The sequence below is a fragment of the Oenanthe melanoleuca genome, chromosome 12, assembly GCF_029582105.1.
Source record: "Oenanthe melanoleuca isolate GR-GAL-2019-014 chromosome 12, OMel1.0, whole genome shotgun sequence".
Classification (NCBI taxonomy): Eukaryota; Metazoa; Chordata; class Aves; order Passeriformes; family Muscicapidae; genus Oenanthe; species Oenanthe melanoleuca.
This window is the reverse complement of record NC_079346.1, coordinates 12,090,591-12,115,665: the sequence shown is the minus strand read 5'-3', so window position 1 is coordinate 12,115,665 and position 25,075 is coordinate 12,090,591. Positions and strand designations below refer to the sequence as shown.

Sequence of the window (25,075 nt, the reverse complement as noted above, 5' to 3'; positions counted from 1 at the left end):
TGAAAGCCCTCACTTTAAAATTCCAGTTTTTAAAAATTGGAACAGTGCACCACGCCCACCTCTCCTGGGAATCAAACAGAAAACAGTTCAGTGTCTTCAGAGACATGGGCTGTCAGGAGCAAATAAAGGCATCACATGTCATTCATGTGTCCTGTACCCCCCACCTCTGTTCTTCTCAAAGACTTTTGGTGCAGGAAGAGGAACTGAAAATTAATTTCAACATGTCTTTTACATTGTTATATAACCCACATGAAAAATTATACATTATTCTAACATACTGCTTTTGTATCCCAGAACTTTTAAATTTTTAATTCTGAATATTAATAGAAAAACAAAGTTTCTCAGCCAGTGTCTTACTTTACTTAGGGTAATGAGTTACTCCTAAACATAGATTTCATCCAAAGACTTCTGAGCTAATGTCCAAAGAAAATATACATCCAAAAATTGAATTCTATAATCAAAGTACCTTCTTTGTTACTCATACAATCCAAACTAATTAATATCTATTAAAAGACAGATATTATATTTATAAAGTCCTGCTGTTGTTTTAACTGCATGTTTACTACAATGTTCAGACATGCTGAACTCATTTGATCATAACAGAAGTCACTGGCAAAATGAGGCCTTTAATTTGCACTTCCTTCTAAGATAGAAATGAAACACCACCATTAATAAATTTCAGGCAGCACTGCCAATTCACAAATTATCTCAAGTCTCATGGTATTTCTCTTAAAGATGAACATTACAGACTCATATAATTATGCAAAAATATCAGTTTTCACTTTTGAATTACTGCTTTTATTCTTTGTTATTGTGGAGGGAAAAGCCACAGCACTCTAGCAATATTATATATCAAAAAAGAGTGAACTATAGTCAGGACTAAGAGAGCTGCTTCATACCATTTTGTCATATCTACTGGTGCAATTAATATTTTCCTTAGGTTGGCTGTAAATACATCTTAATAACAACCAACAAATACTGGTTTTAAAGTCTGAGCAGAAAACATTTTACATTAGCCAGTTTACTCCATGTGCTTTGGATCTCCTGAAACACACACACACATATAATCTTTTCAGAAAGCTATTCTCATTATTCAGCAATGATACACTTGATTTTTTTAATCAATTTTATTTAGAAAACAGACCAGGAGAAATAAATACTAATTATTCCTATCTACATAACAAAATAGATTGACATGGTAAAGGAAGGATTCAATGACTAAAAAGTAAAAGTCATAAATCAAGGCCTGGTAGGCAGCTGAGTGTCACAGCTGCTTGTTCACTCCTGCTCAGTGGGATGGGCAAGTGGCAAAAGTGGGAAAAGTCATTGTTTGAGATAAAGTCAGTGCAGAAAGCAAAGCTTTACAAGCAAGCAAAGCAACATGGAATTCATGCACTGCTACCCATGGGCAGGTAAGTGCCTGGCTGTTTTCAGAAGAGCAGGGCTCCATCAGGCACAAGAGTTGTTTGGGAAGACAAATGCTGTGACTCTGAATCCCTCCCTTCAGCCTGCAGAGGCTGAGCATGACATGACAGTATGGATTATCCCTTTGGTGAATTTGGGTCAGCTGGCACTACTGTGCTCCCTCCCAGCCTCCTGTCCACCCCCACCCTACTTGCAGGGTGGGAGCAGAGCGAGAAACTGGGAAAGCTTTGACTCTGTTGGACAATAGCTAAAACATCAGCATGCTACCAACACTGTTTCCAGTCTGAAATTCAAAACACAGCACCAGACAGGCGGCTACAGGGAAAATTAACCCCCTCCCAGCCATACCCAGTACACAACTCCATGCTATAAAAATTACACACAGGGAAACATGCAGAGCCCATACCTTCATTTCGATGACCGTTTGCAGAGCCTTCGTCTTTGCTGGCTCAGGCTGAAGTTGGGTTCTTCTGTGCAATTCCTGTGGAGGGACACGATAGAAATAAGCTTGACGACTCATCTTGCCATTATTTTAATCGCTCACATGAACTCATTGCAACAAACTAAAAGTCTGATGACAAGAAGCAGGTGAGTCCAAGTGCTACAGGTGCTTCCCTGGCTGCAAGCCCTCTGCCATCAGTGCTCTCCTCTCTCATGTTACAGCCACCTCTGCCAGCACATGCGCTATTTCTGAAACCCCTCATCAATAATTAACGTCAAGCGTGACAACCCAGCAAGACATTTCTTAGTCCAGATACAATGCTGCTGCTTAAACACCCAAACTTTATTCAATTCTGTTACTAATTCAAACACTGGTAAGTGTTAAGTCTTTTACTGCAGTTTCTTCTTAATTTTTGCTCTAATGTCTGAAATAAGCAATTTAAACACATTATATTCAAATTTGACATTTAAGGATAATAATTATGTAGTGGGCTGACACAGTACATGCTACAGTAGCATTTACATTTCAGTTTTCACATTTTCATACTGGTTTTTACGCAGCTAAATTCACAGGCAAAAGAAAAATGGATTGCATTAGTTAAGACAAAGTTAACAGTACCAATACATACTGGTCTTTATAAAAACAATAATTTTTAAAAACCCACAAGAGTATGAAGACAGCAGCACTCAGTCTCATGAAACCAGAGTTATATCTTGGTATGATATATCCCAATAAAAAACTGACATAAGTACCTGGAAAAAAATGTAGTAAAGGTGTGACAAAACATTCATTTTAGAATTTGGTGGTGCTTATTCCCTTCCCATAAACCATCAAGTGTATTATTTAAAAAAAATTGAAACAGAACAGATATAGTCCCATTTCTACTCCTTTGGAGTCCTTCTGCTCTAAAGTACAGGACTGCCACCCTTGATGTCTTTATGTCCCAGATCTTTCTACTGCAGTGCTCCATATAGATTCCTGAACTAACCTTGTAGCCACTAAAAAGACTTATGCTTGAGGCCAAGAAGCCAAGGTCATTCACCTAGGTCTTGCCTACCTTATAACCCACAAGTTTAAAAGTCATAATTTTATGTATCACAGTCAATAAGTTTCTTCCTCTGTCTAGCAACAAACACATTGCTTATCCATGACTGGGAGAAACAACTGTTCTCAAAGACTAAGTGGTAGGACTGATTTACTGTTATTAAACAGTATTATTTAGTTATTAAACTAAAGTCTACTGCTAATAAGCATTCACAAAATAGATTTTAAAAAGGTGTGACCTAATGTATTAAAATAACTGAAAGAGACACATTAGTATACCTAACACTAAGTCTGAACTTTTTTTATTAAATACACTCCAGGTACATATACATATATTTAAACTACCACTAACAGATAATAGTGAACTTACAATTTTGCTTTTATTCATTTTCTAAATGCTTTGGCATTTATGAAATTCTTTCTGCATTTATGAAATAGTATATCTGATTAGACCATTTTCCTTCTTTTTTTTTTAAATTTAAAAGCAACTCTTCATATTACAAAAAGCAAGAAATCTTTGCAAATAACCTATGCAAGGAATCTCTCAATCACCACCAGCTGTTTGCCCTAGATAAAATAAGTACCTTCACTGCACAAATGTTTAAAAAAAATAAGAGTATGTAATGAATTTGTCATACAGTTCCAAAAAAGAATAGTTGGCCAGTCATACCACTATCAGATCAGCAAAAATTACAGCTAATTCTAAGACCAGACTCTGCTCCCCAAGGCCATATAAACTGAGCTGGAATATAAACAGGATTCCACACATTGCCCAGGGAGACAAACCAGAGTTTCCACCCCCTTGGCCAGAGATGGATGGACTGCCAGAGATGCGTATTCCGAGATGTCTATCATAGCACGAAGCCTTGCCTCATAATGCTTTTCCTGTTTGCTTTATGAATCAATCTGATGCTGGCTGACTTAAAAGCTTTTCTTCTCTATCCCTGATGGTAAAATGAAGCAGACTTTAGGATTCTGGAGAAGATCAGAAAATGACTCCCACTTTATTATTTTGTGTGGGTTTTCTTCCAATCAGATTCAAATGTTCAGAGACTCCCACAAGGCTCAGTTCTTGAATTTATGGTGTTCTATGTATGTACTTTTTCATTTGGGGTACCTGATTCAGGGATATACTTTTGGAGTACTAATTTAAGGATACACTTTACATATATGATACCTTACCCTGATTGTTTTACTGTCTGAGGTCAGCTGGATGCTTTCAAATTTGCCTGAACATCTAAGCAAAACATATTCTAGAGATTTCAGAAAGTCCTCATAGCCTAAGGAAACCAGATTTTTATCCATTACATCATTTCTGGAATGATGTGTACTTTTGTTTTCAATTTCTTTCAATAAAAAGCCCAGGGAGACAAATAAGAAAATGTGGGGGGGAAATCAAAAACTTACTAGGGATAGTTTCTTTTAACCTAAGCTGTATTGTAGGGAGCTCTTGATTCTTATATCCATGAAAAAAATTTCTTTTGTCCTCATCTCAGCAACAATCAAAGCCTACACTAAAAATCTCTCAGAGATGCAATCATTTGTAAAATTAGAATTTTTATATCACTCTATATGACACCTGCAAATAGTAGTAATTCTGAGTAACCACTTTGCACATGCAAATTAATTATAATGCTGTGTAACCAAATGCCCACATCTCATATTTCCTGATGATGCTTAGTTATCAAGGTGATTAACACACCCACACAAAACTGGCAGGTAAGCAGATCTTCACATTAAATTTACTTTAATAGTCCTCATTTTTAGATGAAAATGAGCCTCAATTCAAACTTGGTCATTGTCTTGTCCTTCCACAATATTAGGTATTGGCCTCAGAAGTGACTTTAGCACACAATCTTACCGCTAACTTAAACACCAAAAAAAGTCCAAAGAAGAGACAGATTATATTTACAATCTTAAAATACTGGTGGAAGATGAATTCTACCCTTTTGTTCAGAAATTGATAAGAAGACATTGCAAGATTTTGTCTTTATTCACTGGTGCTGAAAATCCCCACTACACAGCATGATCTGAACCTAATACTAATTACCCAAATAAAACTCTGGTTTTATCCCAGCTTTATTAAAAGACACTTCATGTCTTGGCTGCAGGAGAGTCAGGGAGCTGCAAACTGATCCTACTTTACTGTTTCTGAAGTATTTTATTAAGGTTCCCAAGACATCAGTGACTGTGTTGTTCTCATTCAATGATACCAGTACTGTCAATGTAGTTTATTTACACAAAACTGCCTAAAATAATGGAACAATGTTCTAGAAAGGAAAAGTTCAGAAATATAGGCCATTTAGAGCTGGTGAGAAACTGTGAGTGCCTTCATTGAAAGAAGAAAGAAAAATTATTAAAGAAGGCAGCATAAAACTGGCGTGAGAAACCATTGTGTCAGTGAATACAGCTTTTCTTGCCTTCATAGACAAAATGTACAAATCTGCAAATCACAGCAGGCAATGGCATAGGAGCTGTTAGCTCTCTCCAACACCTCAAAGCACACTGGTTCCATTCTCCTGGAAAAGAAAGCCTTGGTAGTTCTTCTACAGGACCAGCTTGTCTGAACTTTAAAATTTAGATCAGCAGTATTTTAATATTTTAATCAATCATTTAAGTAAAAGCACAGCACTTACCTAAGTGTCTAAATAGTTTCTTTAGCCAAAAAAAACATTAGAAACACTGATCAAATTCAATTCTACCAGAGTACTAGAAAAATGTAACATACAGGAATTCATTAATTCTTAACATACAGACTTATCTGCTGTTTTCTAACTCATCACATCTACCCCCAGCCAAGATAGTCTCACAGTAATTTAAATGAAAGTAGAATTAAGAAATCCTGATCAAACTCTTTCTGGAAGCCACAAAATTCCCATGTCTGTCTCCAGAGTGCAGGAATAAGGAGCCCTGTTATAGGAAAAGATTATGTTACCATGAATTATCTTTTAAAAATTCACCATTATAGGTATTTGAACTCTAGGAGAAACTGTTAAAGAAATTTTGTCAAATTGCAACAAATTTTATAGCTTGAAGAAATGAAAATGTGCATATAAGGACATGAAATGAAAAATTAGAGGAAATACAAAGAGCTGATAGCTACAAAAGTTCTGCAAAGATTTTCTTTGTAAATTAGGTGTATTTTAATTTATTAAGTTCTCAGAGTTAAGCAAAATACTCATAGGCATGCCTAATTCTCCCTTGATTTGTCATTTTAAATAAACAGTATTAATTTTGATGACTATGAAAGAAATTGCATTAATCAGGGACCACAACCAAACTATAAAACAAAGGTCAATAGTCCATCATTATGGACAATTCCAGCAATAATCCCAATGGCCTCAGTACTGCTCTTGAACAATGAGTCTAACACCATCCCTGGCCTACATTAAAAAACTTAAAGATGTAAAGAAGAGCATGAGGGAGAAAAGAGAAGTTTTTACACCAGTTGAAAACCACCACATTGACTCACAAGCCAAAGTACTTCTTTGCAATGATCAGACTTCCATTTATTCCTGAACTCATGCATATAAGAGGGGCTTATGAAGCTTTACTAACATACCCAAAGACAGACTATGAGGAAAAATAATCCAAGCATTAAGAAACTCAGCTTTTCTTTGACTTGTATGTCAAAAACACCTTCAGCAACCATGGGCATTGTCACACTGGAAGTTTGTCCTCTGGCAAGAGACCACATACAAAAAGTTTCAAGTGAAAACACGATTTGTATATGGAGCTTGAAATGCATGTGGGACAATTTAGTTTGTAATTGAAAGCACACAGAGTGTTTCCTGAAAGGAGCTACTGAAACTGCACTTTTACCAGAATTCTTGAAAATTTATTTCTTTTCTTTTAGAAGAAATAAAACTTCTAGGGGACTGTTTCTGTTTTGCACAGTATCATTAATCTCTTTTCTCTTACCAAAATTACTTCCCCAAATTTAGGAAAAGGGAAGAGTTATTGCTTTACACATCTTTTCAGAAAAAGAAACTTTGATGATAAACAGTTTTTTCCCTTTCCACCATTTTCTTTAAGACCAATACTGAAATGCTTGAGTGTCTGCAGGAAAGGAAAGCCATGTATTTGTTTTCAGGGGTAGTGAATTAGAATCAAAAAACAGACATTCCAACTGCTGCTTACTCTTCTGCAAAGCAAATGTACTCTAGAAACATCTTGGCTAAAAATCTCTCTTTTTAGTGCATATAAAGCTTTAAAGCTGTATGGAAAAATATGCCTTTTTTTAAAGCTAAATGTTTAAATAGTCATTTATTAGTAACTCAGGTGCACTAAAAGGAGTCAGTTAATTTGCTGTAGGACACACTAATGAAACATTGTTGGGAGTTATAAACCAGCACTTTTGGTTTTGGGTATGGGGATTTTTTTTTTAAACACTTTTGTTTAAAACACATCTTCAAATTCTTAAAATGTGAAATCTTTATTGTAACAAATCCCTCATGTAATCCATAGTGTTTAAAAAAATCCTTATCCAACAAATCCATTACTTTAAAGACTTATTTCCACTACTTCCCTCCCATTTAGAAGCCTGAGCACACAAAGAACTTTTTAATAAGGCTGAAAAAGAATGCAATAACCCATCAGTTTTAGAATAAGTGTAACACTAACCATGGAGTAATAATGGAATTCCACCTTAGGGTGTAACTAAGAATAGACTTCCCTTGCTCCTGCCATCAAAACCATATAGGCAATGCTTAAAAGGGTAAAGTCACAGCAGAGATTACCAAATGCAATCCCAAGATCCAGAACACACAGCAGAGATGCTGCTGTGTGCCAGCTCCACTCTTCATAAATAATAAAAAACCAAAACCATATTTATATACCATGGACAGTACTGTGAGATAGGATGTTACCAGCAGTGCCAACACATAGTGCTTGTGGTATTTCTATAGGCCAGTTCATCTAAACTGAGGAAAGCAGTTTTCCAATAGTTCTTCCCATACTCATACAGCTAACCTCCTGATAGTTTCCTTAAACGAGCTAAAACCTCAGAGTTCTGTCCTAGAAAAACAAAAAGAGAAAGGGTGATATCCTGTTTAGTGCTTTCCCCACCCTCAAACCTATGCACACACCCAGCAATACTTGTTTAATTTCTCCTCTGCACCAGTGTTCTTCTTCCAGTCTGATTGCAAACACAATTTAAGTTATTAAATTAAGAACTTAGTTCTCAAATGGCAGAAAAATAGCCCTGCCAAAACCAGAGTCACACTCAACAACTTGAAGCAGAAGTTACATATTTCACACACTTGCTGCACAGAGCTCTTAAGGTTACTGAAGAATGTGTTAGCTGGTGTTAACATGCATAGAACTTCAAACATGCTGTTCACTTTTCTGGTAGAAATCCTTTTATAAACTGTGTATTTATAAAATATCAATCAATGTAAACAGCCTGAGCCAACCCAGGGGAGTGCTTGCCCATCCCTATGTTGCAGTAATACTTCAAATTGATTAGCACAGGACTTTTAAATTTTGAAAACCATAGTGGTATTTACTAATGTCCACACTTATTAATAGATATACTGTTTTGTTATTACCTTTTCTAGGCTACCTTTTCATGCCTCTTTTCCCTTCATGTGGACTTGGTGAAACCACTAGCTAAAATAACTTATGGGTTTGATTTTCAGTACCCTAATTCTCCAGGAAGTGCTTTTCTAAATATGGGTGGGTTTTACTTACATGCATTTAAAATTACTGCTGGCTTAGGCTATTTAGTACTTAAACTTAATCAGCAAAGCCAGCAAACATCAGAGTTAATAAGACTTCAAATGTGTAAGTTTATCAGCTCTGTAGTATAACAAGTTTTCTAAAAATGCAAATAAAGTTTTGTGATAATCTTTGTGGCATTTGCCAGGGGCCCCTATTGAGACCAATACTATCCAATATCTCAGTCAACAGCATTGAGCAGATGACACCAGGCTGAGCAGCGCTGCTGGCATTACTGAGGGAAGGGATGGGTGAGAGGGACAGTGAGGCTGCAGGAATGTGCTGTGGGGCAAGATCCTGCACCTGGGTGGGGGAAAGCCCAGTATCAGAACAGGCTGGGTGATGAATGAGTGCACTGAGAGCAGCATTGCAGAAAAAGAGTTGGAGATATTGGTAGATGAAAAGTTAGATATTATTTTCTAACTAAGAAAAGTCATCATATTGTCATGTCAAAGTTCTCATTAACAAAATTAACTCCCCTAGATACTCTGGGAAATGTTATCACTACATTCCCAAGTGTTCTATATAGCTGTTAGGTTATGCAAATGTAGGACAGAGAGGGACATGAGAGCAGTAACCCAAAGACACAACTTTTCACACAATTTGAGTGATCGGAGTGCTTTGGCAGGTAGGCATTTTGGTTTGATTTTTTTGGAAAAAAAATTGTAAATAGCATGCTTTTTTAACCTAAAGTAAAATTTTATGCTTGTCAAAAGAACTCACTGCATCACAATCTCACTAAAAAAAGAAAGGAATAAATTAGTTTGCACTGACTTTTAAAAAGAAAAATCCTATTTTTGGATCTGCCAGAAACTGAACTTAAGGCACCCATCAATTCAATGCAGCTCTGCCTACCAGTTGAGATTTGCCAACCAAGCCTGCTGTTCTCAAGAGGGAAGAGGTAGAGGATAACGTCTAAATATTTGTGAATGCAGAGCACTTATTTTATTCAGGAATATATTAAAATCAGAAAAATAGAGTTGATTGTATATGAGAACATTGGAGAGAAGCAAAAACCAATGTCCTCTACAACAGCCTTGCTGCACAGACTGTGTTCTACCACAAATGCAGAACTCTTCACGTTGCATAGGAAACAACCTCCACAGGTAGTTAATTGAACGTTTATCATCTGTGAAGTTTGTCAAGAGTCTGTCAAAGTGAAGCCTACATCAGCTCACAATAATCTTTAAAAAAAAGAAAAAGGAATAAAATCCACTTAGCACCTGCTCCAATTCTTTTTCCATTGCCTGGGAAACCAAGTGTTGCTTGGTAACTCAAATCCATCTGTTCAAATTTCCTCTTCCAGTCTTCCATTTTTATCAGAACAGAAAAACTCACTCCTGAACTGAAAATATGGCCAGGAAAAAAAAATGGGGAGAGAAAAAAAACAACCACAACACATATTTTATCACTGCATAAAAGATCAACAGATCCTTATCTGTTTTTAAATTGCAAGAGAGTGAAAAGCATCTGACGTCTCTTAGAAACAAACTTCATATCACAGATAACTTTTTTAAGAATGGGAGAAGAAATTCTTTATTTCATTTCTTTTCCTTACCTCAGGGAAATACAAGGAGCAAGACACCACTTCCTCACACAGTTCAGACTTCATCTTTCCTGTATCTATATGCTGACATGAATACCTATATACCAGAGGCTGAGGGACAGCTTAAAAACTACTTCCCTGTGCATCAATACTCAAAATAAATGTTGAATTCATAAATATATCCAAATGCTTAGTTTTCTCCAGAGATGTAAATCAAAAGAATCTCGACCAAAATTACTGCTATTATCTGTTGTGATTAAAAACAGACCCTAAAAGAGAATTTTTGAAACTTTGCGAATCCATGCAATGATATTTGCATAGGTTAAGACTGGAAAACCAGCAAAAGGAGAAGAAACTGCATGTTGACATAAGATACTAAATTCTGTACAGAAGACAGGATTACATGTATTTAAAAAAATCCATCATGTTACAAACAGAAGTGGCAGCAATAACAAACCACTGTTAGTTATGCTTTCCATGTTTTATGGTTTTTTTAGGCACTAAGCTTACCAGAGTATAGGTTTGGGGTTTGATTTGTTTCAATAATCTTTGGAGTCATTATTGCAGAAGGCCTGAATACAGCAGGTACAGTTTCAACAAATAAAAGTGCTATAAAAGTAATATACTGAGGAAAAAAAAAAAAATGACATGCTATGTACTGTCTGATTTCTATACATTTTCAAACTCCAAAACTTGGAATTACTGCTATTATAAACATCTTTTGTCTTATTTGTTTCAAAAGTTCTTTTGACTCTGAAAAGAGAAGAGTCAGCTCAAGGCTTTTCAGAATAATACTTTGTTTCAGGCAAACTTAGTGAAGAAGAAGGTTTAATGTTTTCTTCTCTTAGCCAGACTATCCTTCTTCAGAACACATTCTCTCTTTTATGTAATGCTCATGGCCAGCCCAGAGGTACAGCAGGGACCTCAACTCATACCTGAGAAGGCACTTTCTCTTCTTTACCATTTCTCCTTTCTCTAGTACATTGAAATTAGAGCATAACTTACTCAGTCTAAGGCAAGTATGGGATGCATAGACATCAACCCTTGACACAGACTTTTTTGTTTTTGACTGTCTACACATAAATTCCCCCCACCTTGCAGGATTTGCACATATTGATCAGCAGCATTATTAAATAGACATCTACATGGACCTTTACATACATGTATACATTTCATACAATGTTAAGTATAGATATCACAATATCACTTGCTATTCCACAAAATTGTCATTTTTAATCATCGAAGTGGAAAACTTCCCACTGTATGTAGGATACCAGAACCAGAATTTATTCAGCCCACAGCCTCTTCCTTTCTGCTCACTGGACAGTTATGCCAGGCTGCACACCACTACCATTTTCATGAAAAACTTGCAACTCATCCCTGATCCAAAGACCAAATGCACATCCATTTATGTGTAAAAATACAGACATTTCCCATGCATAAGCAGACACATCCTGTCACTAAGTCATTCCAACAGCATTTTGATCATCCATTAAATGAGCAATTCTCTTTGGAAAATCTATGATGCTACAGAATCCTTAACCATAATGAGAAAAGCAAATCTGAAAAATTCTTGATCTCTGTTTAGCGCTTAATAAATGCATTAACACTTACCAGTCAATATACAGTTGACAAAATTAGCATAATGAAAATTTGCAGCTAAGTGTATCCCAAATTAATTATTTTCAGAATATTCTATGACCTAAAACTCTGCACAGAAAATGGAGAAAACTTTAGTCTGTGTGCTGACACATGGATTGTGATATGCATAATAAAGGAGAACCGACTTTTACTTACAAATAAGTTTCAAAAAAAAACCTCACAGACATATTAATAATGTAGATCTGAAACAGCAGAGCAAAAAGTGCTAAAAAAGTGATAACTACAATATTTTGCTCAATAGTTCCTTGCCATGTCTCTACCTTACAGACTACGATATTTTAGGGGATGAAATAGTTTTCTTTCATCATTTAGTCTTAAGCCCAGTTATTAGAACATAAATATTAATGCTGTTAGCTCACTGATTATCAAGTTAACAGAAAATTTCTATGCACTGAGGCTGCAAAGAGCTATTGCCCCTCACTAAAATATATTTGTGGTTCACCCATCCGTCAATTCTGACACTTTTCTTCTGATACTTCTGTTAGGAGTCAGGCATCTGTTAATGTTGACACTTCTCTTTAGGGATTCTGTAACTTATACTGACTAATCTTTTCTTTCCACTCTCCCTTCACACTACCAAGCAACAACTCTTAACCTCAACACCACCTGAAATGTTTGATTTCACATTTATTTCATATTTCTTTCTTAAAGTTTTTATAGGCTTAGACAAGGTAAGTCCTAACAATTCTTTCAAATGTGGCAGTTTATTTTCTATGCCTTCCCAAACACCTCTGTGAGGAATTTGATCTAGGCCTTCTGTAAATCACTAGGGAGCTTGAATCTGTCACTGGTTTAAGCACACAGGACTCACTGAACATGCCAAATCTTCAGTCTAGGTATAAATGTCATTTACATGCCTTCCATAGTTTTAATTCGCTGCTTAAGCTTCATTCAGAAGCTCTCAACAAATATAGAATGCACCAAATTGCCACTAAATGAAAAAAAAAAAAAAAATTAACTGCTAAGTTACCCAGTAAGTCTATGAGTTGGCAGATTTTCTTTTATTTAAACATAGCAGTAGGCTGATAATAACCATTACCCAAGCTCTACTGACATCAGATAACAAAGCTTATAAACACAGACATTTTGGCACAAGATAATTCAAAACAAAGAGTTCCAAATAGTTTAAGGGTTAAAAACTATAAGAGGTAGGTTAACTGTATAAAGAAGAGAGAAACTGTGTGGAATAAGAACTGAAACCTAGAGAGTATAAAAAGTTAGCTGGTGGAAAATTGCCAACTACATAACTCTGTTGACATATTACAGAAACAATTTATTTCATAGTTTACTTACTGCATTACTTCTTGGTTAAATACTATCTGGTTATTTACAGCTCTCTATGGATTCTCACAATAGAGTCAGGCAGATTTTCTAGGCCCTGCATCTTACCACACAGCCTCCATTTTCAAAATCACTTCTTCACATATCCTGCCAATTGATGGACTTATCCCACAAATGTCAAAAATTCTTGGCATCAACTCCTACCTAACAGCAATATCTTCAGGAACAGGTCCATAGTCAGTACCTCAGCATGCTAAAGGCTCCCTTTACAGGCATTATTCATTTTCTATTTGGGTATTGCTCTGTGCCTTTTTTTCAGAAAACTGGATTTCAGAGCAGAACTTGGGCTCTCAGCAGGTCTCTGTGAACCAGTGGTTTGACTCTTTCCTCCTTTACATCAGCACAAGTGTAATTCTAGTCAGTGGCATCACCTCAGCAAAGTTATTGCAGATTAAATCATGTGCAAGTCTGTTAAGTACAACCATGAATATGAGGATCTTATTGTATTTAGAGGCAATAAAAAGGAAATGAATGTAACATTTTCATTTAGTATCAAACAAGCCAATGATGAAGCATCATTCTATGACAGATCTCTTATTTGCACTTGTCTCTTTCACTGCTCAAGCCCTCCATACCCCATATCTCAGTAAACACAGTTTTAGAAGTGTATTATTCTATGAAAAAATCTAATGCCAAATGTCTTTGCAATTGTAATAAAAACATACTTAAAAATAACTATGTTTTATATATTTTTATTTTAAGTTTTGTCTTATTGCATTTGGATGATAACATTTACTTTAGAATAGTTTACAATATAAGGACATTTTTATAGGAAAAAGTAGTGTAATGTAATCCTTCTTTTCACAGGCTTCTTCTGATCCTCTTATTGTTCGTGTTTTCTGTCAGGAAACGATGGTACAGAGGGTGAGCTCATCACAGGGTGATCTAAGAGAAAGAATAGTACAATGATGGCTTAATTTATTTTACAGAGCAATGAGATAAAATAATTGTGATTCTGTACTTTACCTCATTAATATCTATCATGTAGCATTCTAAAAAAGCAGCTACTATATAGGACTCATATCAAATGGGCAGAATTACAAGCCAAGGAACTGCATCACTACCTGCTTCAATTTAGTCTTTCAAGTTGGGATCATCAGTATTTTTTTTCTGACCTTCCTCCTATGCAGCATATTTCCTACCAGATGTTAAGAATCTGCAAAACAGCAAAAGGGAAAAAGAACCTTTAATTGATCTGTAGCAATTATCCCCTTAAAACAAAAAGTAAACCAAGAAATTAAAATATAATGATAAGGTAAACTTAATTTAAAAACTAGAAAACAAAAATATTCCCAGATACATGCACAAATTATTAGCTCTGTGATCACAAACACAAATATGAGTGACTGACAAATAATTCATTCACTGGAGCAAACTTACCACAGAAAGGTTGGTAGGACTTGTGTGGTTCACCAGGAGGAATGGGCCACCCTGAGGGCACCCCTTTAGTTCTTCTGCTACACCCTGATGTTCTCCCCATCTGCAGATGTATGCATACAGAACAATCCCTATATACAGAATAAGTACCATTTTGTGGGGTTCTTTTGAACATTGATTAATGACTGGTTCTCAAAAGGAGGAATGGTCAAATCAATGAGGGTTTTCTTGCTCAGGAACCAGACCTGAATATGGTTCAAAATTTCACTTGTTGGCTCTCTTTCCTATCTATAGGAAAAGGAGCTGAATGTCAGTACTTTTCTCTCTTGAGCATATTAATGCTACAAATTTCTGTTAGAATAGCTTTTAAAAACAATTCTTGGAAATTCAACTGAATCATCACAGTTTATCCGGTCATAAGCAATTATTCTGCAATCATTTATTCACAATAAACAATATTTTAAAGGTTAGAATTAAAGAATTTTTTACACATTGGTGTTTTGCTTATGCATTTCTCAGGGGGATGACTGCTGTGCTGGTTTGGGATGGGGTTCTTTTCAATAATTAAGATGCATATGAATTCTTTTTACCTTAGATTACTCAACAGCCTTTACTCATGAGGTAAGTCTTTCCTGATAGTCATACAGGTTTCCAATACTTGCCCACCTAATATTCTAGGCACAGTGTTTAAACATGATCATGCTTAATTACCAACATCTAAATACAGATGTTTATATCCATATTTGGCTGTTAATTATTATTTAACTATACCCACCTGAATTGTGAAAGTTTACTTTATTGGCAGAAACCAGGTGAAGAAAAAGCAGATTCTGTATTTCCATTTTTAGATTAGCTCTATAAGGTCATGAAATATAGATTGAGGTGACAGTAGACCAGAACTTTCAAGCCTGATTGAGAAGAGACTTTGCCTCAGGGTAAGAATATTCTCATGGCTGGAAGGTGGGATCTCTCAATGTAAGTCTCTCAGAGATTTAACTGTAATTTTTAAGTATAGATACTCAGAATAAAATATTTACATGAAAACTTCCTTGCAACAGTGGAAGGAACATCACTTCCTTTCTGCACATGTTCAGAAGTGTCTCTAATACTGCCAGAACTATGATACAAAGTGTTTGCTCAAAACTGAAATATATCTGAATTATGGAACATCCTTAGTCTTCCTCTTGGATCTCAGAAGATGAGCTGAGTGTGTTCTGCCCTTCCATTCTCAAGTGGCTCAGGTCAGTACACTTGCACTGACTACCTTCACTAGGGCTGGACATCCTCAAATATCCACCTGGGAAACACAAGATCGCCACGAATGCAGAGTAGAGTTTGAGGACTAGAAGTCTCATGGTATATTGAATTAGCAAAAAGAAAATTCTCCCCTCCATTTTTGCAGTTTGTAAGAGTTTTGCACATTTTTTAGGCACAAATGCTGTATTTTCGCAAGAATGCATATAAAGCTCACTGGGCTTCAAAGGTCCAAGCCCTGAACACATCTTATGCCCTCTTTATTTCCTAAAATTTATTTCTCAAACTTTGCTCAATGTCCTTCAACCATAAAGAAATTAAGATCATATCCAACTAAGTTCCAAATACCCTAAAATACAAGCAGAGCCTATTCAAAGGACCAAGCAAAATCTGGAACAGGTACATCTCACTTCTACTTCTCAGACCACTTCTCTGGCTATATTACATGAAAACAAAGACTCTTGAATATTCTGTTATGAAATTAGATTTTGTCAAGACTTTAAGCAAAATCATAAAAACAGCACTGCTCAAAGGGTTTTGCCTTCATCAGAAAAAAAACTGCTGAGATTTTAATGCCAGTAATTTCCAACAGAAAACATTTAACAGAAAGCAGTCTGGGCACTGCTCAGGTTACAAGTGAATGTATTTTATACTTAAGCTTTTGCATTACCATAACACATTATCTCATATAATTAGATTTTTCCAAAACCTCTAGAAAATGAACTTTCCACATGCTCTGGATTTTTGTTTATTGCCTAAACATGGTATGCATGAACTAAACAATGCATTGTAGCAATAGGAATTATGAAAGAGCAACACTACAGCCTAATGGCCTATAGCAATAGTTCTGTAAAACCATCATTATCTCTAGCACAATGTCTTAAACATACTACAGTTTTAATTTTGATCTTTATATCAAAAAGAAAGGGCAGAGATGAAAAAACCCACCAATATAAACCCCAAAAATATCCTCAGTACTAACTCCTTAGCTCTAAAGTTATTCTTCTGCCATGATAACGTACATGCAGTCTAAAAGTCAGCGAAGAACATGTATTTTTCACATGCCACCCACCAAGCTGCAGTATTAGACTTTTCTCAGTTACTTTCTGATATTTTTGCCTTTCTTCTTGTCTTGCTATTAGGCAATGAACAGATGGTCCACTAAAAAATAAATAAATAAATCACAGCCCATACTGTAGCAGTCCACAAGATACTAATTTAAAAAAATAGTTTAAAACCATCTTTTAATTCAGTGCTATTTTATCTTAACACTTAAAGCAAGACAGACTTTCTTTCACTAAAACGCCAAAGAATTGCTTGCTCATTTAACCCCAACCAAGAAGTTAGATTTGATTTCTCAGTGCATTAAATTAGACAAGATTAACAGATTCATATATATAAGCACACTATATTGTGGCTCAGCTGTTATGGTACAAAGACATCTAAAACAGCTTTTGACAGGTGCTTTCAAGACAAAGCAATACATTACTTCCAGTTATCACCTGTAGTGTTGACAATTATGAAAAATTAACAACACCTCATTATTTCCACTCCTTCTTCCACAATCAATCATTAACTCAGTTCCTTTTCAAGAAATCCCCAACCAGTACCTGAAAAATCCCAAAGAACATTGTTCTTTACAGGTCATTTCCTGGTTTTTTATTTTGCTGGTTTCCAGGTTAGGTGAGACTCTGTCTCTGAGTGTGACAACATCTGAAATCTCATGTCCTTCAGGAACTTGCCAGCAAAAAGAAATACAAGTGTAATGTAATAATGACTTCCAGTTCTGTCATCACATTGAACAATCTCAATACAAATTACTTTGTTCAGGTACCAGCACATAAATCCACTCTTAATAAGCTGGTTTAACACAGCTGAGAACACAATGAAAACTTTTAAGGACATTTCCTTTTCCTAGCAGGCTTCTGATAGGCTGTTCACTCAAGAAAGCATTAGAAAAACTATTTTCTGAAGTACATCTCCACAACTCCAGGTGTTCTGTAAAACTTCACAGTTATAACATGCTCTGTGTAGGTACTGCCTCTCCTTCACAGGAACTGTAAATTTTTTAATTTATTTTTACACCAGGATGTGTAGTGCTTCAAATCGTAAATGCTGGGAGGTAGAGTTTAGACATCCAGAGCTCTGAAGGTATGCAAAAGACAGAATTAGTGCAAAATATAGACAGTTCAATTTTATCTCTGAAAACAAGACAGGTATTGTATAGAGAATTACATTCCTACACTCAAAACTTCACCATGTTCTTCTTTCTAACATTTATATAAATTTTAATGGGTCACTAAAGAAAAGTTATTTTTGCATTTGGAAACATTAATGACAGAAGCATTAGTATTATCTGTCTCAGAATTAGATAGAAAATACTTATAGATACAGTAAACATGAGTCTGAATTTACACTGGAGGAAAACATAAAATACTTGCCTAAAATATCTTTAAAAGAGCATTTGGCTGTCTTCAGAATCCATCTTTTTTCATGAGACATTTCACATAGAACTCCCATCAGGCAAGGGAACTAATACAAATCATTCCCTAAAACATTTTTGCAGATCCATTAATACCAGAAATATCACTTTATAAGATGCTATATATGTATGTTACTTACATAGAATACTATATTCATGTAGCCAGGAAATTCACTTGGAAAAGAAAGATTCATAGTCCGTACATCGACATGGATTTTGTGTGCGCTGTTTGTATTTATCTACACGCAGCTGTCATTCCCAAGTAACTGCTTTTTGAGGAGGTTGGGAAATACAGTCCAAGCTGTGCAGCCAGGCAGGTGTGAGAGCCAGGCAGCCACACAAAGTTACTGCTGTGCTACACACCTGGAACAGAGTTAAAACAGCTGCCACTTACCCTGCACCTGCATCAGGGCTGCACTCCCAGCATGAAAGAGGGAAGAACAAGGCATGGCTGCTGCTGATCTTTGTGCCCCAAGTACAGATGAGAACAGAGGGCGGGTGTGAAGCTGAATACAGAAAGGGTCCAAACAGCTCAAAGAAACCCAGAGGACAGACAAGCTGTAAACTTCACTTTTTCCAAGTTGCTTGTCCTGCTGTTTCCCTCTCAGTGAACCCCAAGTGCTATATAACACTTCAGGAAACAAAAGCTCTGAATATATTCGAGACAGATACTTGACAGTAATTCAGAGGCTATTTAGAGAGACAGTAACATTTTTAAGCCGTCCTTAGGACTAACAGTTCAGGGAAGAAGGGTTTCAAACAAAAAGGCTTTTCTGATATATAAAAGTGCCAAGTAGTTTTCTCATTATTTCAATGTGTCTCAAAAGGAATACAGGTTATCACATAACCTGATTAAATGTGTAATTCTGAAACTTGTCTCGGGCAAAAATTTTGAGATGGCTTCATCACAATCACCTGATGATGAGACACAGTAAACACCAAAGTGAGCCAAAAGTCTCACAGAAATTCTCAATTGTTTCAGCCTGATACAGGCTGATACTGTTATTGCTGAATTCCTCCTTCAAAGTGCAATGGAAAATAGATGGTAGACAAAACTTCAATACATTACATCTGGAACATTTAACTCAGGTCTGAAAAAGAAGGGGAGGATGTTCTCGTGGAACGAGAATTCTTGCAGGTCTTTCCTAAAGCTACAACCTCAAGTTGCAACAGTCCAGTGAAAGACCAGAAATGACTGCCAACATTTACCATACATAATTTTGACCTGGAGGGAACAAAGTCAAATTTAGCTGTCATAATGGCAAATGCAATTATTCCAATCATGTATAAAATCTATTTCAATCTGACAAAACAAGCTTTCTTCATAAATTTCTTCTTGCCATAAGTTGCCTAAATCTTACTTTCCTGTAGTAAATATCTACCAAAAAAAAAATGTGCATAACTCCTACTGCTGGCAAACTAAATATGTTAAGCCAGCTCTTTTGCTCCTCCTCTTCACAGGAGAGTATCTGCTCAAAGTGTCAGCATTTTGTAAATAGCTAGTAAGCATTTCACAAATATCCCAATATCATGATGTGCATACCAGCTCCAAACCTTGTTTGGCAGCATTTGTAATTGCACAGCCTACACCTTCCCTTATTTATGGAGTCCATCACTGCTATCCTGCTCAATGATCCCTTCCTGCAGGAAGGGATCATTGGGCAATATTCAAATATATTTGACATTAGACCTAAAGCTCTACAAAACAATGAAAGATGCTTGTGAATTCATAAATTCACAATAAATTCATATACTGGGAATACTCAGCCTGCTAATTATGTATTCATAATTTGTTTCCAAAGAAATATGAAAGTTTCTAATTCTATTTTTTCTATAAGACACAAAAACCACTCAGGTTTTCTGGATGTTTAAACCAGTATTTTTTTAGACTTTGCTGGAATTCAGAAAAGAATGGTTAATAAATTAAATAAAAATTTTGCATGTGGCACCTGGCTTCCAGATACATATGACAGAGACAAGAAACTCCTCCTGCTGAAGGACACAGAGGAAACAAATTACCAAAATAGCCCCATTTTGGAATCCTTCCAGAAGCTCTTTTTACCATCCTGAACCCCTCTATTGTTTTGATAAATTCTATTATCTGAGTTGGTGTTAAAATGAACTTTTTTCCTGGGGGCCTATGCTGGTCTGTTCCCAATCTCTTGGTAAGAATTCCTTTTTCTGGCCAATCATGCTGTGCCTTAATGATGCAGATGGGGAGTAAGCACTGCCAAGACCTCTGTAAACACTCACAATACTGTTGAGAGGCTGAAAGGTAACATTATTTTGATAATGGTTTCTGTAACTTGTTATCAGCACAAAATCTTTTCTCTGCCACATGTCCTCCTATGTGAAACTATGCCATTTGCAAGCTGAGAGCTGAAAATTATTCTCTCCAGGCAGATCAGGAACAAGTGAGAGCAAACTGATTGTTCTGACTGAAACATGCAGGTGTTCAGTCCACCAAGGCTCTGAAACAGACCAACATTTTTGTTGGGATAATAATACATCTGCAACAAAAATCCTTCCTTCTCTGCTGCAATGGTACATTTCTAAATGGAATATAGGTTCTACTTCCTTTATGAGAAAGCTCTACAAGGGGAAAAACGTTGTTTGTGGCATGCATGTGTAAAGGCACTACAAAATCAGAAAAATTCTACACCACAAGTCTGTTCATCATTATCTTGCTCAAACTATGGAAACCTGTGCAGGCATCTTTCATTTTATTAAAATAATTAAAAAATAAAAGAGAATGAATGCTACATCTTAGGGAATTACCAGATGGCAATTCCCCAAGGATACTGTAACTCTTCATCAAAACAGACATTTAATAGATGACAGCAAAGAGAACAATTGAGCAGAAGCATATTGGGTGTTCTCATCTGACACCTGCACAATTCCTTATGAAATCTTAAGTAGCAACAAGCTTAATTATTTGTATTTGGAGACAGAAAAGTTCATCAACAACAACACTGCCCATGAGTCTTAAGATGTAGCAGACAAATGTGCTTTCTCTGTGAAAACACTCTTCTTTTGAATGGCAGCTTCTTCTCCCAGCTACTGAAACAAGGAATCTGGAGCCATGGGAGTGCCCAGTGTCTCACAGGTGTCCCAAGCTGAGAGAGGCTGTGGTCCAATTCAGCACTGCTTAAAACTTGCTAACACTTGAAAAAAGCACTGTTGGTTCCCCAATGTGTTTTGGCAGCTGCAGTATCAGAGCAGATATGGTGAAACTCCAACCCATTCAAAGAGGAAAATGACTCCTTAGTTTGCTCTTTCACTTTTGTAAATCAAATTACAATCCTTGACTAACACATTGGGACCAAATTCCACTAATCCCTTCAGACTGCATTCCTGATTTTCTGTAGAAAGCTGCACTATCCTTTTCAGTCTCCTTGCTTTGATTCTTAGACTTAGCTGTTCTAAAGTGCATTCAGATCAGACTAAATTAAAATCTGAGTGGAATTGTCTTTGCATTGACTACCATTGTAAAATGAGCAATGAAAAATAACAAATAGGGTGAGATTGTGGAAACAAGACAAACACAATCCTCGTTCAAGAGAGCCATCTAGTGCCTTCATGCTCTATGTGAAGGATGCAAATCTTCAAGTTAGCTACTGGCTGATTTTTAGGAATAATTTAGGACCTCATTTTTTTCCCCATACTTTCAAATATCTAATAATCTATGCACTGAACTTTCTTGCTCAGCATCTGAAGACCACTGCTTTGGTTAACAAACCTTGCAAAAATTCAGCAGATAATGCAAAAATAGAAATTTAATTAACTCAGTATTTGCAAGAACTTGCAGAAAGGATCTCATGAATTGAGAAACTCCTTCTAAAGATCGTGTATTAGAGAAATATTTTTCCAATGTTTAGATTTGAGTCAAATAATGAGCTAAAGAAAACAAACCCACATGTTTTAGCTTATATGCATTGCTATAAATCTAAAATCTAAGACCTGTGTACTTTTTAAAATAAATTTATATTCAGGGAAATTAATGTGGAACAGCAAAAGCCAATTAAAGCAGTGTGACTACAAAAAATAGATAACTAGATGCTAATTATCTATTAGTAAATGAAAACAATACATTTTCCACATGCGTGTTTTAAGGAGAAAGGTGTGTGAAGCTCATTCCCTTTAATAAATGGCCCTTTGCTAGCCCCATTTGGAAGTCTTTCCCAAAAAATATTGGTTTGAATGGAACTAGGAATGAGACAGCATTGCAGAGCAATGGCAGCATCAGAACTTTGTTCATGGAGGATACAGTAGCCAAAGTCAGTGAAACACCATTAAGAACCTCTTTGCAGTTACCAACTACAGCCACCAGCTGACTAAGCATTTCTCTAACAATTATTTTTCTTTCTTTTTAGTAATAGCAGTGGAACTTGGACTACATAAAAAATCTTCCACTATCATAGGTCTCTAGGAAAGAGCACAAAGTGTGTGTTTAGAAAGAATACATTCAAATAAGTTGCACAAAAAGCAGAGCAATGAAGAACATACAGAACCAGTAACTATGCTAAATGTATTTATTAGACATAAATGGCTCTAAAAAATTCAAGTTGTTTTGTTTTGTAAAGGGTTATGTTTAAGGGAGAAGATGATGTGCTGACAAATGGAAATAAACCAAGCAGGTGAAGATACTGGCTCCACCCTCAGAAAATCTACAGCAAACTATTTCCTTCCAACTGTGTAGCAGTAACTAAATCTGGATTCATTTATTCTCTCAAATCTAATCCTATTCCACTTAAATCAGTCAATCCCATTGACCTCATCTGACTCAAAGTAGAAAAAAAAAAAACCAACAGAATTTTGTTCTCAGTCTTTTCAAACATATCCATGTGCCTTTCAGAGAACCTTAGGGTTTTTCACTCATATTTCAGCCTAATCTTTATAGGGAGATGAAATGCATTTATAGCCATTATCAAATTTTGTATTTGTGCATAAATATATTGAGAGCCTTGTAATCATGTTGGAATACCAGTCTCAAACTGTTAACAATCAAAAATCATTCCTATTATCAGGATTATCTCACAAGCCAATAACTAAATCTATAAAATTAGGATACGATCATCTATTCATTAAATCAGAAATATTGATTTGTTAAATAGTTTAATCTAACATCACACTTTTTCTCCATCAAGCTGAGTTTTAGGTGAAACTATAGAAAGGGTTTACATTATTAGCTGTGTTCTACTACCTACAATAAAACTTCCACTTTTATTACTAAAATAAGCCAGAACATACCAAGGCAAAACTCATTTTCTTACAGAGTTTAAGACTTGCACCAGGAAAAAATTTAGCAAATGAAAATTTTTTTTTATCAGACTGGGGTGTGGAGGAGGTTGTTTTTAAATATGAAAAAGCATTTTCTTCTTTGAGTCTTTGCATCCTTGCAAAAGAAAAAGTATGTTCATATATATATATATAGATAGATAGATAGATGTAGACACTGGCAGGAGATTGGCCTGTTGCAGTTTTCTGGAACTCCAGCTCATGTGACAATACATGGATTTCCAGTCCAGGTAAAAGGCTTAATGCTTCCTAAGAAAACAATCTCAAGTCAGCTAACACAGAGAGTCTCAGAGAAGTGCACACTGGAATTTGAGGGTGGCCAACTCTCCTCTTCCCTGCAAACTCAGTTCTGATTCTGAGAAAATACATCTACGTGTCAGAGTTGTGAGTCACCTCCATAAGCTATAGTCATTCATATGGAAAAGGGCAGGAAGATGGAGCTAAAGAAAGTTAATTACATTATAGAATAATGACGTTATTGGCACAGAAATGAGTAGCAGCATGTTTACCAGGGAATATAAAAGAAACCAAAATTGATCATTTTTCTCTATTTCAATGTGGCTTGTCTCCAAAATCTTGAGTAAATGTGTGAACTGAGGAAAGAGTCTTGCAAAGACAGTATTTTATGTCTAGGAACAATACTTGAATTACAACAATTCAAACCAGTCCCCAGATTGCCTTCTAAAGGATGCACTTTCCAGGAATGCTGGCAGGATCAATAGTGATCACGTCCACACATGGAAAGGTACAGAAATCCAGCTTATTTATGGATCTGGTTTTTCTCTCTTCCAAAAGTAATTTTTTTAGTTGCTAGTTTGAGGCATGGCAGTTTTAAACTGACAGGTTTCTCATATATGAGATTCCAGACTACTGGTGGTGGTGTCGTGGAGGTCAATCCTGCTTTTAAACTGATTTCTAAATGAACAAAGCTTTTCAATCCTTCATGGACTTATAAAAACTATTGCAACCAAGCACCCTGGCAAGAATATCACAGGGCATAGCAAAATCTGAATGGGCTATGTTAGAAATAACAACTGTTCTCTAGAGCATAATCAGGTTCTGTCTACTTTCTCATGTCTGCAGCCACTGCCAACACTGCAGAGTTCTTCTGTATACTTAAGGGGTCACCTTAAAAACACATATTACTATTGATACTTTGATAAAAAGCAATTGTCTTTATAGCAAATGATAAGATTAATATTTTGAGTTGAGGCAGGACAAATAAAAGGAAAGAGGTACTAATGAACCTAATAAAAAAAGCTCAGTCTAGAATGGTGGTTAATCTGTGTAACCAACTTCAGGGAAGAAACGTTTGGTGTCAATAAAGCATTTCCTTAGTAAATTACTACTGGCTCCAGTGTAAGACATTTACAGTAAACACCAAAAGTCTGCAAGGCATCTGTTCTGTTCACAGTGGAAGAAGGAACTTTGCTCCATTAATAACTTTAAAAACATGCAATAACTAATTCACGATGGCAGTTCAAAT

At 35.9% G+C, this 25,075-nt stretch overlaps 1 protein-coding gene across 2 annotated transcripts in view; it reads right to left on the bottom strand.

The window, feature by feature from the left end:
- Positions 1–25,075, bottom strand: part of ERC2 (ELKS/RAB6-interacting/CAST family member 2) — a 390,835-nt gene that overhangs the window by 313,804 nt on the left and 51,956 nt on the right. For both annotated transcript variants that reach the window (XM_056501857.1, XM_056501859.1), the window contains exon 4: positions 1,832–1,906. In XM_056501857.1, coding sequence (XP_056357832.1) covers positions 1,832–1,906 — 75 coding nt within the window. The remainder of the gene's footprint in view (positions 1–1,831; positions 1,907–25,075) is intronic.